The sequence below is a fragment of the Neovison vison genome, chromosome 6 (genome assembly GCF_020171115.1).
Source record: "Neovison vison isolate M4711 chromosome 6, ASM_NN_V1, whole genome shotgun sequence".
NCBI lineage: Eukaryota > Metazoa > Chordata > Mammalia > Carnivora > Mustelidae > Neogale > Neogale vison.
Window position 1 is genome coordinate 77,716,407 of NC_058096.1, and position 17,018 is coordinate 77,733,424.

The window sequence follows — 17,018 nt, forward strand, 5'->3', positions numbered from 1 at the left end:
AACATATCAATTCTGGCAAAATCTTTCCCATCTGTGTAAATAAAACTGGATAGTTACAAAGTTAATGGAGGCAACAGGCTGTCTTAATTAAAATAAATATGCAACAAACCCAGTTAAGAGAAAGGTAAATCAGATTCCTTAAATTTTGCTAGTTTTTATCATCAGCAGTGAATTTATTGCTTATTGTTGGTGAAGTACTTGTTTTTCCCATTAATTCCTGTTCTTTGACCTCGGCATGCATGTGTCTGTGCTTCCAAACATTCCCCTATGTCAGCACAGTCTTTGATGTCCTGGATTCTCAGAGGATTTTCCCCCATTTCTATGATTTATTTTCTTCTTCATTCTCTTCTTGAGTTCTAGAATTATTTTTCCTGCATTCCCTTCTCCCACAGATTATCTAAGAGTCTGGGATTTCATTCCTCTAGGGAACAATATTTAGAAACTTTCTGTCCCTTGCTTTGTATACATAATTCTTTCTGCTATTTAAAAGGAGGCTTATTTAACAACCAAAGGTAGACAAGGCCCTTGCCTTAGTCACAAATCTGCATATTGTGAAAATGAACTGTGAAAATTTCAAACACTATATATTGAAACATAGTCTGGATTACTTTAAGTTGAAATTGATACCCCATGAACCTTGAATAATGTTATAAAGATCATATAAGGAATAATGGAATAATCAATGAAACAATAATTCACTTATCATTTAGAAGCCGACATTTTTCAAAGAGCAGTTGAAGCAGTTTATAATAATTTTCAGACATAATAAAACCAGTAAAACCAAAATAAAAAAATCTAGCTAATGTATCAAATGTGGTCAAACTCACGACCAGGATTTTTCTAGAAGCCTGGACAATAAGGAAACATGAAAGGGCAGGAAGGTTGGAGAAAAAAAAAAAAAAACTACCATATGATCCAACTATTCTACTGCCAGGTATTTATCCAAAGAATGTGAAGACACTATCTTAAAAGGATATATGCACCTTATGCTCATTGCAGCATTATTTACAATAGCCAAGATATGGAAACAAGCTAAGTGCTCATCAATAGATGGATCGATAAAGAAGATGTGGCCTATATATACATGGAGTACGATTCAGCCATTTGTGACAATGTGAAAGGGCTTTGAGAGTACTACGCTGTGGGAAATAAGTCATACAGAGAAAGACAAACTGTATTATTTTACTTATATGTGTAATCAATAAAACAAAACAAATGAACAAACAAAACAACACAAAAATAAACTCACAGATACAGAGAACTCATTGGTGGTTACCAGAGAGGGGAAGGTGGTGGTGATGGGCAAAATGAATGAAGGGGATCCATTGTATGGTGATGGATGATAATAGACTTATGGTGGTGATCATTTTGTAATGTAAACAAATAACAAATTATAACATTGTATGCCTGAAACTTATATAATGCTATATGCCAATTTTACCTTAATAAAAACAAAAAATAGAAACAACAAAAAAAAACCCCAAATTCTCAGCTGGTACTAGATTTTTAAGAGGAAGTTATCAGGTAGTGGAACCAGGTAATTTATATTCAAATGAGTACTGCTATATTCAAATGAAGATGTACCAAGAATAATATCTTTAATTCGTAAGGAGTTTCTGGAGCATTCTGTTAAGAAATATTCTAAGCATAACTAAGCATAAATTTGGGTACAGAAAAAACAGTAGTGTGATTGATAAATAATGTTTACCATGAACTCAAGCATGGAGAGAGGCAACTTTTATATCTCTTACTTGCCATTTTTAACTCAGCCCATCAATTTGCTTCATCTATGAGAAAACCAAGGCTCAGATAATGACATAAATTTTTCAAGATCACATATTAAATATTTGACTTAGCCAATCAAGAAAAGATTTTCAGGGATTACGAAAGTACTAGATCATTAATAGAATATTAGAAAAAATTTTTCTTCTAAGAATTCAAACAATAACAAGCATATATTGTAGACTAGCTGAAGTGATGTGGAGAGCAAACAAGAGAAATTCCACAGAGAATCAAGCTTTATTGAGAATGTTAAAAAGATCTGAGTATAAAAAGGTCATAAATTTCTTGTCAGGTTTTGTAACTATTTATCCTTTTATTTCATGTATCACTTTGAACACAGTAGGTGATCAATACATGTTTGTTGAATTCATTATTGAAAAGAAGGCAGGGCACGAGGTAGGCAATGATATATTAGTGTCTGATGAATGAGGAAATAGAAATGAGGAGAGAAGATATTGCTTGTGGAAATCTTTCCTAATCTCCGCTTCTTTTTCTCCTCTCACAAAGCTTGGTATTTAACATTCAAGAATCTAGAGTCATTGAAAAAAATTAATTCGTTTTTATTTTCCCTATATTCTAGTCTCTGCTACAAATGAGACTTTCACCTTTTCCAGTTCCTGATAGATATACAAACAGGTCTTTAAAAGATGTTGTATAAAGGAGGGAGAAATGACAGAATAAAGGGATTAGTCCATTATTATTCAAAAAGTTTGCTTGGAGTTAGAGGATTACAAGACAGGATCAGTGGCAAAACAAATTGATGCAGCTGGTGCATTTCACTATGGTCACAGTGTCCAAACAAAATAGAGTTTTGTTTGTTGTTCATCGTCTTTAGCATAAGCTTTCGTGTTTTGAGTTCCTTTGGCAGTGAGAAGCCCCTAATTTGTTTTACCCTTCTCCTGAAGATAGAGGAATCATGGAGAGGCAAATTGTTGGATTCTTTTTCTCACGTTTGCTGTTGTTTCTTTCCTTCTTTATTGTTAAATAAAAGAGACAATGTTAGGCACTAATCTGGGGGTGGATCAGAGAGTGGTTTTCTCCTCTTCTAGCAGGAAGCAACAGGGAGTCTGCCCTGAGAGATAGACAGAGAGAGAGAGAGAGAATGGATGATAGACAGATATCACTCTTTCCTCCCTCAACATGGATCTCGGCATCTGTTGTGCACGCAACATCCCTCCAGGTTCCCAGAGTCAGCCTTCTCCACCCATCCATGTCCTTCTAACCACTGAGCCTGATGTCCTTGTGCTCAGAGTGAGGCTTTGCACAATGGTTTCTGGAAGGACCTATTTAGCCAGAGCGGCTCCATCTCGGTTGAACAGCCATTTTGTTGTTAATGCAGTAAAACTTAAACTGCCCCTTTCCCCCACCGCCTTCCCACCAAGGGGACTTACTTAAAAGCAAGTCCAGGAAACCAGTCCCAGGTAACAGTGCCCAAATACAAAGGCGGGTCAGGCCAGGTGGAGACATCCAATCAATTAGTGGGGGACATATACTGTCTCCCTAGCTACCAAAGAGTGTGGGCCCTGCCTTTTGGGTGACAATTCTTTTTTTTTTTAAACATTTTATTTATCAGATAGAGACCACAAGTAGGCAGAGAAGCAGGCGGGGGTGGGAGGGAAAGCAGGCTCCCCGCTGAGCAGAGAGCCTAATGCAGGGCTCGATCCCAGAACCCTGGGATCATGACCTGAGCCAAAGGCAGAGGCTTTAACCCACTGAGCCACCCAGGCGACCCTTGGGCTCCAATTCTGACCAAGGTGATAGGCTAGTTCAAATATCTACGATAGGGTAAATTGTAATTCAATTGACCACCCGTGTGTGACCTAAAATGACTATGCAACTTTCTCTGTGTGTTACAATCTCATTGGCCACCTATGTGTGGCCAGGCTCAACCACATGGCCTTTGCCCTTTAAAAGTTAATCTGTAAGGCAGGGAGGGGGTCATCCTTTCTGTAAGAGGCGGCGCTGACCAGTCGGTTTGATTCTCGGTGCTGGCGCAAAATAAAGCTTTGCTTGACCTTCACTTTATATCAGTCTCGCTCCTTTGATCATGGACCTAACAGTTTCTTTTCTTTTCTTTTTTTTTTTCCATACAAAATGGTTTCAAAGCACTTCTCCTGATCCAATAGTCCACACTAGGAGTTTTGACCAGCAATAATATCTCTTTTACTTGTTTTTTAATTGAAGTATAATCAGCATAAAGTGTTATGTTAGTGGCGGGTTTGCTGTATAATGATTCAACAGTTCTATACATTACTCCATGCTCCTCTAGAGAAGTGTAATCTTCTTTCAAATAATACAAGTGATGTTGAGTTTTTAAGTTAGGTTAACATGAAAAAATACTACTTACAGACACATATATGATACGTACAGTGTAGCGGATATTTTTAAAAGGCAACGTTTGAAATATTTTCTTAACTTTTTATGTTATTTAACTGCAATTCTCAGAACTACTACAACCTGAAAATTCTTTATTACATTACATATATTCCAATATTGACCTAAGAGTGAAATCAAGTTTTATTAGTTTTGCAGTATAGTAAGTCACCTTAAAACATAGTTCAAAATTAATAATTGCATCAATGAGTATGTTGCAGAGGTAAAGATACTAAAACGGGAGAATTACACACTAAATGTTTTATTAATAGGGCAGGCAATTTCCTTAATTTAACCTGTAATGCACTCACAAAGCACTTAGCTCTCTTAATGAACATATTTCCATACTCTTAATGAACATATTTCCCATACTCTAGGGAATTTTGAAAACCTCTCAATTCAACTATTAAAGTGCTCACTGAGATTCAGTCAAACTGACTTATTGTTCCTTATTCCAAAGGTAAATGATGAATTAGAGAAAACAAAGAATGTGAGATGTGGAATGCTTAATTAATTGGAAGTGCTTATATGTACATCAAAACAATGTACTAGCTGTTTCTTGGTTTTGTTTTCATAAATAATGCAAAATAGTCCAAGAATCAGGCAAATTTGTACAAAATACAATAAATGTGACTGAGAAAGACTCAGTAGTTGAATAGTCAATGAACAAATGAATAAATTATTTCAATGTTTCAGGTAAACTCTCTTCTTTTAATCAAAAAGTTATGCCCTAGTGGCTGTTAAGAATGGAAATTGTCTCCATATTTCACACAAATGTTTAAATTTCATATCAAAGAAACAAGACATTATTTTTGTTAGGAAACACCTGTGATTAAGTTAACCATATATCATTAAAAAAATCATTTAGCTGTTGGAATATGAATATAAGCTGAAAAGTAAAAGATGATCTTGCTGTGTTTCTAGATTAACTATTAATAGTTCAAAGAACTTAGAACTTTTTCAGTTGTAGCCAGATACTTTTAACAAGTAACATATTTTAATTCAGCAGAAAACAATTTCTTTGAATTATGCCCCAAAATAATAAACATGTCATATTCTTCTCCATTGCATGATAAAAGAAAAAATGCTGGCAACAGTGTTGTACAAATCTGCGTTACTAATGTGACTCTTACATGACAAGGATTTTTATGTAAAGAGGAAACAGATTGCTTTGCTTCAGCAATCCACATTATGTTTCCCATCTTGTTGTTCTCTTAATTATGTAAAACCGTAGTTGGATGGGGAAACAATCAGGTAGCCCTGGGTATATATATGGTACAGCAACACCAAAATATCCTCCTCAATAATTTTCTTGATTCATTTCAACCCCTTTGGAGTTGCAATATTAATAGTAAGGTAATAATATTGTTACACCCCTACAGGTTTAGGTTACTTGGATTGAACTAATTGTCCTTTTACTTCCCTGCTTGTGATTTCTTGAAGATCCCTGTGACCCTTAGACTAGCTTGTTTTCCACACAGACTTATGTTGTTGGAAGAAGTGTATCTTCCAAACATGCTCAAGGATGTCACTAGTAAAACATTCCTGTAAACACTTTGCTTACTCATTTGCAACATTTCTGGTTTCTCATCTAAAATGCTCTATTCTAGTTAGACAGTTGACAATTAAATTTGATAACCAGTAAATATAGTGACCAATAATTAAACTTAGTGTTAATTCTAAACCTACTTTTATTAGGCCAAAACACATGTAAGTGACATACTTTGAGTAAAAAATGTCCAGCAATAGTCATTTTATGTTTTGACTTCATATTTCCTTCTTTACCATTAGAGGGACAAAATAACAATCAGAAACTTGGTCAGGAGTCAAACAGAGAAGACTTCAAGTTATAACCCGGGCACTTATGAGTTGTGTGATTGTGGATCATTATTTAAACTGTTTCTCCTCAGTTTCTTCATCCGAAAATTGGGGATATTAATAGTCTACACTGCATTGAATCCTGGTGAATATTAGAGGAAGTAATGTACACACTGTGTTGTTACAGAGTGAGTGCTCAAAAATGTTAGACTGATTATTAACATTGGGTTTAATTAATATTTTGATTATCCTTCCCACCTTTATTTTTCCTCTTGAATTTCTTGTTGAGTGCTGGTTTACTCCTGCTGAGTTTCCTGGTTTACCTGACCTGCTCTTGCATTCCCGGCCCATAGCATTTTCACAAACTATCTCATTTGCGTCAACAGACATTATGAGGTATATATTACATGTATAGACTATGTGCTTCTACTATATACATCACAACTCCATAAGACTGGCACTTATATTATCCCTCCCTTACAGACAAGAAAACTGAGCAGTAGTAAGCTGTGAAGTGAAGATTTGAAAGGGGGCCCTTTGACTCTGGGCATCAGCTCTTAACCGAAATGTGGTATTATCTCTTAGACAGTAAATTATACTGCAGACTTGGCTGCCTTTAAAATTTTCACTGCTCCTCAAGCAGTAAGTTTCAACATGTCACCTTATTTCTAACAAAACAAACCCCCAGAACCCAAAACTTTGCCCCGATGAAATTTTATATCCTGACTAGAAATTGTTTTCTAGATGTGTACTCTCAAAGGCAAGACTGCTACCTGATTTGCAGAGCCCAGTACAACATGAAAATACAGGATCCCTTGTTAAAAGGTTATTAAAAATTCCAGTTGGAATGCGACAGAAGAGGATTAAATCAAGTGTGTGGTCCTCTGCAGCATCAGGTCCTGTGAGGCTATCAGGTAAAGCAGGCTTATGACGTGAGCCCTGCTCACAGAACTCATAACCCTGACTCTGGCCTTGACCTTAAGTTACCTCCTGTAGACCTGAATAAGAACTCATAATATGGATAGGACAGAGGCACTGGAGACCTTTTATTAAGTCTGTCCCATGGTCACTCTTGTTTCTCCACTAAAAGCATCTCAAGCCAATAAGACCTGTAGTGAAGTAAGACATGGGAGAAAAGTAAGGCTACCAGGCCACAAGTCTGATCACTTGTATTAGGAGAAAGGAGAAGTAGAGACCACTTTTCTTCTTAGAGGTCCAGAGTCAGGATGTGGGGAGACGAAAGAGGAAGTTCTGGGGAACTCACACCACCCCACAAAGAGGGACTAGCACTTGGCTTTCATCAGAATGGTGCGGGAACTTATGAAATATATCCATGTGCCTTGGTCGTTTGGAGATGAGCCATATTAATTTATGTTTGACTTAAAAACTCTGGCACTGGTCATCCAGATTTTTTGCTTTTTCTCCTTTTAAAATTATAGATAAAAATGATGTTTTCAGTCTTTTTTTTCTCTCTTAAAAGTAGAAAAGAGGGCATTTCCGGAAAATGGTTTTCATTAAGTCTTGAACTTTGAGTCAATCTTCGGTGTACGTTAAAGGTATTGTCTATCAATTTTGTAGGCAATCAAGAATCAGAGCAGGTGTTTTTAGAATCAAAATATATAGGTTTAGACTCAGGTCCCTCTTCTTACAGATTCTGTGATCTTGGAAAAGTTAATTAACCTCTCTGAGCCTCTGTTTTTATGATACTTTTTTTTAAAGATTTTATTTATTTGACAGATAGAGATCACAAGTAGGCAGAGAGGCAGGCAGAGAGAGGAGGAAGCAGGCTCCCTGCTGAGCAGAGAGCCACTCAGGGACACAGGGCACGATCCTAGCACCCTGGGATCACAACCTGAGCCGAAGGCAGAGTCTTAACCCACTGAACCATCCAGGCTCCCCTCTGAGCCTCTGTTTTTTAATCCATAAAATGGAAAATTAGAAAAAATAACAACCTCGGCAATTTTTTGTAAGCATTCAGTATATAAAGGTGCTTAGTGTAATACCTAGAACATTGTAAGAGCCCAGCAAGTGAGAGATACATTGTTTGATATAATACATATGTATTTCACATATAAATACATTTATATTTCATGCATGTATATACTCTTAAGTATGTCATATATATCTGCATATATAAAATATATTTTTTCAAGTTTCTAAGTTTTGGGCTTTCATATATTGGAGAAGGGGAAATGCTTGACTAGAAGAACTGGCTGTAATAATAGAGTTTCTCTTGGAGCTTCTGCCTGTCACTGGTAACTCAACATTCAACTTTACTGCTTTCAGATGAAATGACTACTGTCTGCCCAACAAGGGACTTTCTCAGCATAAACCTGATGCTTCAAATCAAACTGACCTGAGTGTTTACTTGAGTATAAATCTAGTATAATCCTCAGAAAAAGGCAGGTGTGCTTCCTGTCTGAAATCATGGTGATGGGCTTTCAGGCACTCTGTCAAACATTGATTGGGATGTAATGAATTGCCATGTACTGAGGTTACCTTGTTTAGGCACAACCTCTCTCCCTAATCCCTCTCCATCTGATGTGTCTTTTTTTATGTGTCTCTTGATTTTAACCACAGAAAACAAAACAGGAAATACCTGAAGCTCTAGCGTCCCTTTTGCTGGAACTATGACAGAGCATATATCCAGATTTGCTTTCCAAATTTCAGTTTTAAAGCTCCCTCAAAATTGTTGATAACAGCTGCTTAGTTATATGCCCAGTATAGAATTCACTAAAAATTGTCAACTTGAAAAATAAAGCAAAAGCAGAAAAAAGCAGAAGCAATTGTATATCCAATATAAACTACACTAACTTTAAATATGCAAATCAACATGAAAATAACAAATGCTACTCTGTTGTTCTGACAGTGAATGAAACGATTTCAACAGTAGTCTTTACAAACTCTGTTTGTGAAATGTGTAATTTGTTTGTGTGTTGACCTCACAGGAAGTTCCCCTTGAACTGTACTTGGAAGTTTCACTGAACAAATTATTCTTGGACTTTTGAATTATTAATCTTGTCTGCATGATATGCAAATTAGACGTCACTATGTCAGTGGCACAGCACTGGGTTGGAAGCTGTATCAAGTTGCTGGCAAAGAATTTCTGTCAAGGGATCAGGGCCTTCCAACGGAATGGTAAGTTATAATGCAACTCATGTCACCTAGGTATACAAAGTAATGCTGGGCTTCCCATTAGGGGGTTTCTTTTAAAAGTGGCCTGTGAGCAGTTAAGGTTTTAAGTAATGGGCAAATGAACTGTTGAACTGTCATTCATAACATGTAGAACAACGAAAGAAATTGACAGGAAGTCATAATTTTTCTTCTACCTTTATTTTTTACTAAATGTATTATCTTTTTAAATTGCCAAATACTAAATTTATTTTACTTAAAGAGGTTTATCACATTTCCTAAATGTGACAACATATTGGTGACATATTTCAACAAAAAGAGTAATCAGGTTTGCTTAAATATAACTACTTAGAGAAAAATTTTAAAGTTCCTAAATCTTACAAAACAATCAATATATATAATATTTCATATTTAGAAAAAAATACATGAGAGAGAATCTCAAGGCATTTTAAAAATTAAGTTTAGTATTTATCTTTGTAAGAATTACTACAATTATGTTTGTAAAAATTACTATTGTTCAAGAGTAGAATTCACTAAGGAAAATTGGGAAATTACAAAAACTATTGCTAGTGTACCTTCCAGAACTTTTTATAATTTGTGAATAATTTTTAAAAATTCCTAAACATATAGTTTGATAACTTACTATCACTTTTTAATACCGACTTATGATGTAAATTTTGATATATGTAAAAAATGAAGTTATCAAAATCAAATGATTGTACCTTTTCAGTATGAACATATATTTCTTCATTCAAATAGTTTATTAATGAAAATAGCAATTAGCTAAAAAAATACTCATATTGTCATGTAAATTTGCCTTAAAGAATCAGTCAAGGGTTGCAATGCACAAATGATCTTTGTTTAATTGTGATAATTAAGAAAAATAATTTAAAAGCTAATGAGCTACCAAATATATTTTTAATTTTTTTCCCCAATTTATTTATTTTCAGAAAAACAGTATTCATTATTTTTTCACCACACCCAGTGTTCCATGCAAGCTGTGCCCTCTATAATACCCACCACCTGGTACCCCAACCTCCCACCCCCCCGCCACTTCAAACCCCTCAGATTGTTTCTCAGACTATGGACTCCAAATATATTTTTAAACTTAAGCTTCAAAACTACATTTTTAAAAGGTTGACTAGACCTAAAGTGAAAGAAACATTCTAAATTAAAAATGCATACTACTGATCTGCTTATGTGAGTAAATTGAATATTGTTTGTAATTTAATAATTCTAACAGGTTTAGATATATGTTTGCATATATTATTAAAGATTTCACTTTACTGATAACTAAAACAACTAAAATTAAGAAATTAAAATTAAATTAAAAAATTAAAAAATATTCATCCAACATAACCATAACCTATTTTTCATGATCTGTTTCCTAAAAATTAAAAATACAACCATTAAAAAGTAGAAGAAAGAGTATTAATTTTTCATGAGTAATTTCCCTTCAATTGAAGAATTTCCTTAAAGGCTCAGCTTACTTCGTCAATTTGTAGAATTGCAATGGCCACACTAAAAACACCCTCACATACAAACATCGTCTAATTTGGACTCCAATACCCAGAAAATTATGGGATGTTGAAATTGGCCAACAAATATAAGACAGCCTGACATTTATAACCACAGTTTATAACCATGTTAATATATTAAGTAAGGATTTAAGAAAATTATTTTAAGAATAAAATAAACATATCAAAAAGCAGATTGCAAAATATCATAAAGAGCATAATCTCATTTTTGTAAAAAATGAATTCAAATAAATGTTAAATTATAAGATTGTATCCAAGTATTAGGAGTAGTTGGTTTACAGACAATTTTCATTTCTTCTTTTTGCCTACCTGTATCTTCTTAGTGAGTGTAACAGAATAGCATGCATTTTTAAAAGTTTTTTTTTTTTTTTAAAAAAAGGATAAAGCAATCTGGGAAGCAGGACAAAGGTGACTAGTCATTCTTCTCCCTTATTCCAGTTCTGGTATTCTCTACCTCTATTGCCTCCCTGAATCTCCATTCCCAGTGTGTAGCTCGAAGGAGAAGATTTCTGCATGGCTTCCTCATGGCCCCTGACTTGCCCAAGTGGGAGTTACTGGGAACTCGGCAGATGGAGTTACACATGTCTTCATGGCTCTCTTTTCCTGCCGTGGCAGTCAAAACTTCCAACTTCACAGAAGCTACTGACATAAGTCAGAGCGTTTAAGAACTGCATCACCAGAAAAATAAGAGTGAGGACTAGAAAAAGAGGAAATTCAAAATGAAACAAGTGAGTCTTAAGGAAACTTTCCATTGTCTTAATGTTCCATTGAGTATGTGCACTTGAATTTTGAGCAATCCCCAAATACTGAAGTTGTCCAGATCTGAGCTCTGGGCAATTTAAGGCCTGGGCAAATAGTTTACGAAGGAGGACTGTAAGGAGACTGCCATATCATAGAAGGCAAGGAAGAGAGTGCTTCCAGAAGTCTTGGAATTGAAAACAGTGAGGAAGAAAGTTAAAAATAATTATAAAATATTACCACTAATCTATAAAACAAAACCTATTTAACAAAACCATTAACCTTTTTTGCTATATTTCTAGAAATCTCAATAATATCAAATACATGGTGATGTGGGGAAACAAATAGAAAATTCAGTAAACTGAAAGGAAAAAGGTCATATTAAAAATTATCTGTTGTCCCATCCCTAGTGATAAAACTCTTAATACCGGGGCGCCTGGGTGGTTCAGTGGATTAACCCTCTGCCTTCAAAAAACTGATCCTGAAAATATATATGAAGTTTTCTCTTTGACAAATGTATGTCTAAAAAAAGCTACCTAACTACTACAATTGCCTATTTTGAATATTAGTCATGTTATGAGCAATGTCAGTTATAGTGAAATAGAGCAATGGTCTTATCTGACCTTAGAGGAAATATTTATAAAAAGTATTTTCCAAACGGTCAAATGTTTATCTTCATCTCCACGCAGGAAGCATTTATAGACCATCTCCTATCTGGCAGTCACTATGACAGATGTAGAAGATAAACATGAGTAAGATAAGGTTGCCAGAAATTCAAAGTAACGTAGTTTATGATGAGAACACAAAATGGAATCTGTCTTGGGAAAACCACACTCAAATTGAAGCCTGAAAGGACTGCAGATATAAGGGCAGTGTATGTGATAGGGCAAGGATCCAAGGGGGAAAAGGTCAGTGAGAAGGGATTCAGTGAACTGAGCACTGGGAAAGTACCCTGTGCATTCAAAGAATAGGAAGAAGGAGAGCAAGGAGGAGAGTCATGCTAGGTGAGGCTGAAGTGGCCTACGGGAACCAAATCATGCATGACTTAAGTCCTCATTAAGGATTAGGACTTTATTACCTAGACAGTGGAAGGTCATTGAAATGTTTTGGCTGAGGAGAGTTAACATGATTCAAATTTTGGTTGTAGTTTTCAAGATTGTCGGGCTCTCAGGTTGAAGATAGATTGAAAGGGAGCCAGAGAAGGTATGAGGAGACCATAAAAGATCTAATACAGTCTAAGCTAGAGATAGATCATGGTGGCCTGGACTAGAATGGGGATGGAGGTGATAGACTTGAGAAATAGCCAACACTACAGGCAACAAGACTTGATAGCTTACTTGTTACTGGAGATAACTATAGCAGACTTCAAGGATGTTGCTTAGATATACAGGGAGCTTTCAGCATATTGTGGCGACTCTTGTTATCATTACTAAGACTTTAAGCCTCATATTTTAAATTTTAAAAAATCATGTTTTGAAACTAGAATTATATCCAAATTTAGTAAAATAACCATAATTCTTTGACAATATGGAAACAAAATAAAGTAAATTAAAATAGCAAGACTAGAGTTAAAAGAATCCCTGTGTCCTTTCCCAGGTTCTGTTTTGATTAAATCTGACTCAGCAGGTGGTTGAACAGCTGCGGTCCAACATCTGGGGACAGAAATAGGAATGAGATGCTCCACTTATCTCATTATACCATTTCTTGGCCTCTTTACTATTTGTCAAGTCCTCTCTCTGTGTTTCCACCTCCAGGCCTTTGCATGTGCTTACCTTTATATCTGGGACATTTTTGACCATTATATGACATGCATTTATTTGTTTCCTGCTCTAGCCAAGAGAGTATAAATTGTTTGAGATTAGGAACTTTGCTTGATTCAATGCTCTTAGCCCCAGTGCCTAGTATATAGTTCAAAGGTATTCTGATTAATATTTGTTAAAATAACTATATTAGTGATATATCTGTATATGAATATGTATCTATAAGCACTCCTTCCTAATAAAATCAAACTTTCATAGTTCAAGTTGTAAGTGTTCTTTTTTAATTATTATTATGTTCTGTGTAGTTTTATCTCTAGTTGTAGTCTAGTGTTCTAACCTTCTCTTTTCTCTTTCCTCTTTAGGCGTGGAACACAACTTGCCCGAATTGGCTGGTGGCAGAGGCTGTCCTGGAAAAGTATTACCTTTCCATTTTTTATGGGATCGAGTTTGTTGTGGGAGTCCTTGGGAATTGCATTGTTGTTTTTGGCTACCTCTTCTGTCTGAAGAACTGGAAATGCAGTAACATTTATCTCTTCAACCTCTCTATCTCGGACTTGGCTTTTTTGTGCACGCTTCCTATGCTGATTAGAAGTTATTCCAGTGGAAAGTGGATATATGGGGACCTGTTGTGTATAAGCAACCGGTATGTGCTTCATGCCAATCTCTACACCAGCATTCTTTTCCTCACTTTCATCAGCATTGATCGATACCTGCTCATGAAGTATCCTTTCCGGGAACACTTTCTACAAAAGAAGGAGTTCGCTGTGTTAATCTCTTTGGCTATTTGGGTTTTAGTAACCTTAGAGCTACTGCCCATACTTCCCCTTATAAATCCTAATATAGCTGGCAATGGCACCTACTGTACTGATTATGCAAGTTCTGGGGACCCCCAAAACAGCCTCATCTATAGCCTGTTCCTAACCTTCTTGGGATTCCTCATTCCTCTTTTGGTGATGTGTTTCTTTTATTTCAAGATTGCACTTTTCCTAAAGAAGAGGAGCAGGCAGCTTGCCACTGCTTTGCCCCTTGAAAAGCCTCTCACCTTAGTCATCATGGCAGTTGTGATCTTCTCTGTGCTTTTTACTCCCTACCACATCCTGCGGAACGTGAGGATTGCTTCGCGTCTGGAGAAGTGGAAGGAGTACCGGTGCACTCGGGTCGCCATCAACTCATTCTACATTGTGACTCGGCCCTTGGCCTTTTTGAACAGTACCATCAACCCTGTCTTCTATTTCCTTATGGGAGATCACTTCAGGGAGATGTTGATGAGTAAACTGAGGAACCAGTTCAAATCCCTTACATCCATTAGAAGGTGAGGTCCTGGACTGATGTTTCCATGCAGCGAAAAATGAGATGCTTGTGTAACAGATTATTTTATATGTGCAGCAGCAAGTCAATTCCAGTTTGATTTGACTCACGGATATAAATTGGAGAGGGACAGACCCAACACTGTTTTAAAGACACACTGCATCTGGAATATGTGAAAAGAAGAAAATTGGAAGTATTTATTGGTTTCTTCACCCAAGAACTGAAAGGAGCTGGACCGGCATTCTCTAATGTTTGATCACGGAAGTCCAAAATTTTAGGTGTTACAAGACTTTCTCAATCAGTGTAAAAGGAATAACAGATAAAGCTTCAAATAGTCTGTATTTAATCACTGGTTAGATTGTAAAAAAAAAAAAAATGTGTTGGCAACATTCTTTAGGTTATTCTTATTTGTTTGGTCTTACAACTTAATGTGAAAACTGAGTAACAGATTAGGCATACACTCTTAAAGACGGTTTTTAGGAATTGTGCTCTTGAACAAAATTGAAAGTAAACCATAGCAACAAGCAAGAAAGCAAGGTGTTGAGTTCAATGATGCCTATATGACATTTATTTATATTGACATGAATAGGGGTCAAGTTGTAACTATAAGTCCTATTTTGTTGTATGGTGTTTAGAACAATGAATTGTATTAAATGGAACCTAAGGAGACAGTTCAACAAAGAGAGAGACAGGTTTGAGCTTATCTCTCAGGGAATTTAGGTGTAGATGATTGCTAGAAGAGAGACCACGGAGAGTTAGAAAAATCTGAGTTACAGAACACAAAGTGCCTATCAGAAAACCCAAGGTAAGACAAAGCAAACAAACAAACAAACAAACAAAAAAAACAAAGGTGAATGCTTTTGGACAACTTTGTCTCCAAAGGTAGTGACTTTTATCTGGTGTGAGCCTTGTTTTCACAGAACATTACCTAAGGCCATTGAAGGAAGTATTCTAAACAAAATGCGCTTTATGAAATTGTAGAATATATGGAATATTTATGTGCTTATCAATATAGATTAACCAGATACCACTCTGTGCCACAAAATACATTTGTAGGAAAAAATACATGGATGCTACCTTAGCTTTTTAAAGTCAAATAAATACCACATAATAGTTCACTTATAAGCAACAAAATGTGTCAAAAGCCATATAACTATGCTCTTTTTCTTATAGTCATTAGCTATAATATGAAGGATACAGTAAGCATTATGAGTACAAAGAAAATTCTATTGTCCTTCCTGTTCTGAGATACTTTGGTGCTATTATATTCTGACATTACAAAAACCCAAAATACCCCCAGTTAGTGCTTCCATATTTGAAGCTACTGAGATATTAGAAAAACATATTACTCAGGGTGCCTGGGTGGCTCAGTGGGTTAAAGCCTTTGGCTCGGGTCGTGATCCCAGGGTCCTGGGGTCGAGACCCTATCAGGTTCTCTGCTCAGCAGGGAGCCTTGCTTCCTCCTCTCTCTCTCTCTCTCTGCCTGCCTCTCTGCCTACTTGTGATCTCTATCAAATAAATAAATAAAATCTATAAAAAACAAAACATATTACTCACAAAGGGTTTCTTTTCTTACTTATTATTAGGTTTCAAGATATTTTTCAATGTCTTGCCTTTATTGTCAATATTTTAAAAATTTCAATGTGCTTTCCTAACTGTGAAAAAGAATCTCCTGAATTTCCTCATCAGAAAAAGCCACAAAAGGACCTTAGGAAAGAAGTATTTGCTTTTTTCTGCAAAATTAGAAACATATAATTTAATCATAATTTATATTTTATGCATGGATTTTAATTTCTAATGATGGAGTACAATTTGCCCGACCCCTATCCAAAGGAGTAGTGGACTCTTTTAAGTAATACAGTGGAATATTTTCTGAAACCATAAACTGTCTGATATATCTTGCAACCAAACTGTTAAGTAATTTCATAGCATGTTTCTAATCCTTTTCTTGCTCAAATATATCATCCTGTAACTTAATCCTCAATAGACTAAAGAGACTTACACTAAAATTACAAGACCTATTCCATTTACTTTTTGTACTAGGTGATTGTGAAGATCATAAACAATAAATAATGGAAATCCCTCTTGGATTTGTAGTTTTCAAAGGAAATGATGTTGGGCTTTTGTATCTTGTCTTTTTAATTGGTTCCTCATTGTTTTTTAACTATCTGGCCCAGCATTTTGCAATCTGGGCCCACCTATATTATCATATGTTTATCTCCCACTGCCATTGTCACAAACTAAACCCTCCCACCAAAGGAGTTCTTTGCAGACCCTCCCTCACTGTGTACGGCTGGGTGCTCACTCCTGTCCCATCATGCCCCATATAAAAATTCTAAGCATCTTTTAAGGTCCATGTCATTTGTTACTCCTTCTTAAAGCCTTCCTTGGATCTTCTCCTCCACTAACTGGAATAAATCTATCTGCCTCTGGGATTTCAGACTGCTTTTAAGTACCATTTTAATGAAATACATGATTTTGGCCCTTATTATACAGTTGTTTAGGTTCAAGTCAACTCTAAGGTCTGTAAATAGAAGAACCACATCTAATTTTTCATTGCCCTTCTAGC

The 17,018-nt window shown here is 35.8% G+C and overlaps 1 protein-coding gene across 1 annotated transcript; it reads left to right on the forward strand.

Moving 5' to 3' along the window:
* Positions 1–9,061: 9,061 nt before the first annotated feature.
* On the forward strand, positions 9,062–15,780 carry SUCNR1 (succinate receptor 1). The gene is made up of 2 exons (XM_044255087.1): positions 9,062–9,111; positions 13,504–15,780. The coding sequence occupies exons 1-2, from the start codon at positions 9,109–9,111 to the stop codon at positions 14,455–14,457; spliced, it is 957 nt and encodes a 318-aa protein (XP_044111022.1). The 5' UTR covers positions 9,062–9,108; the 3' UTR covers positions 14,458–15,780.
* The last annotated feature ends 1,238 nt before the right edge of the window (positions 15,781–17,018 follow it).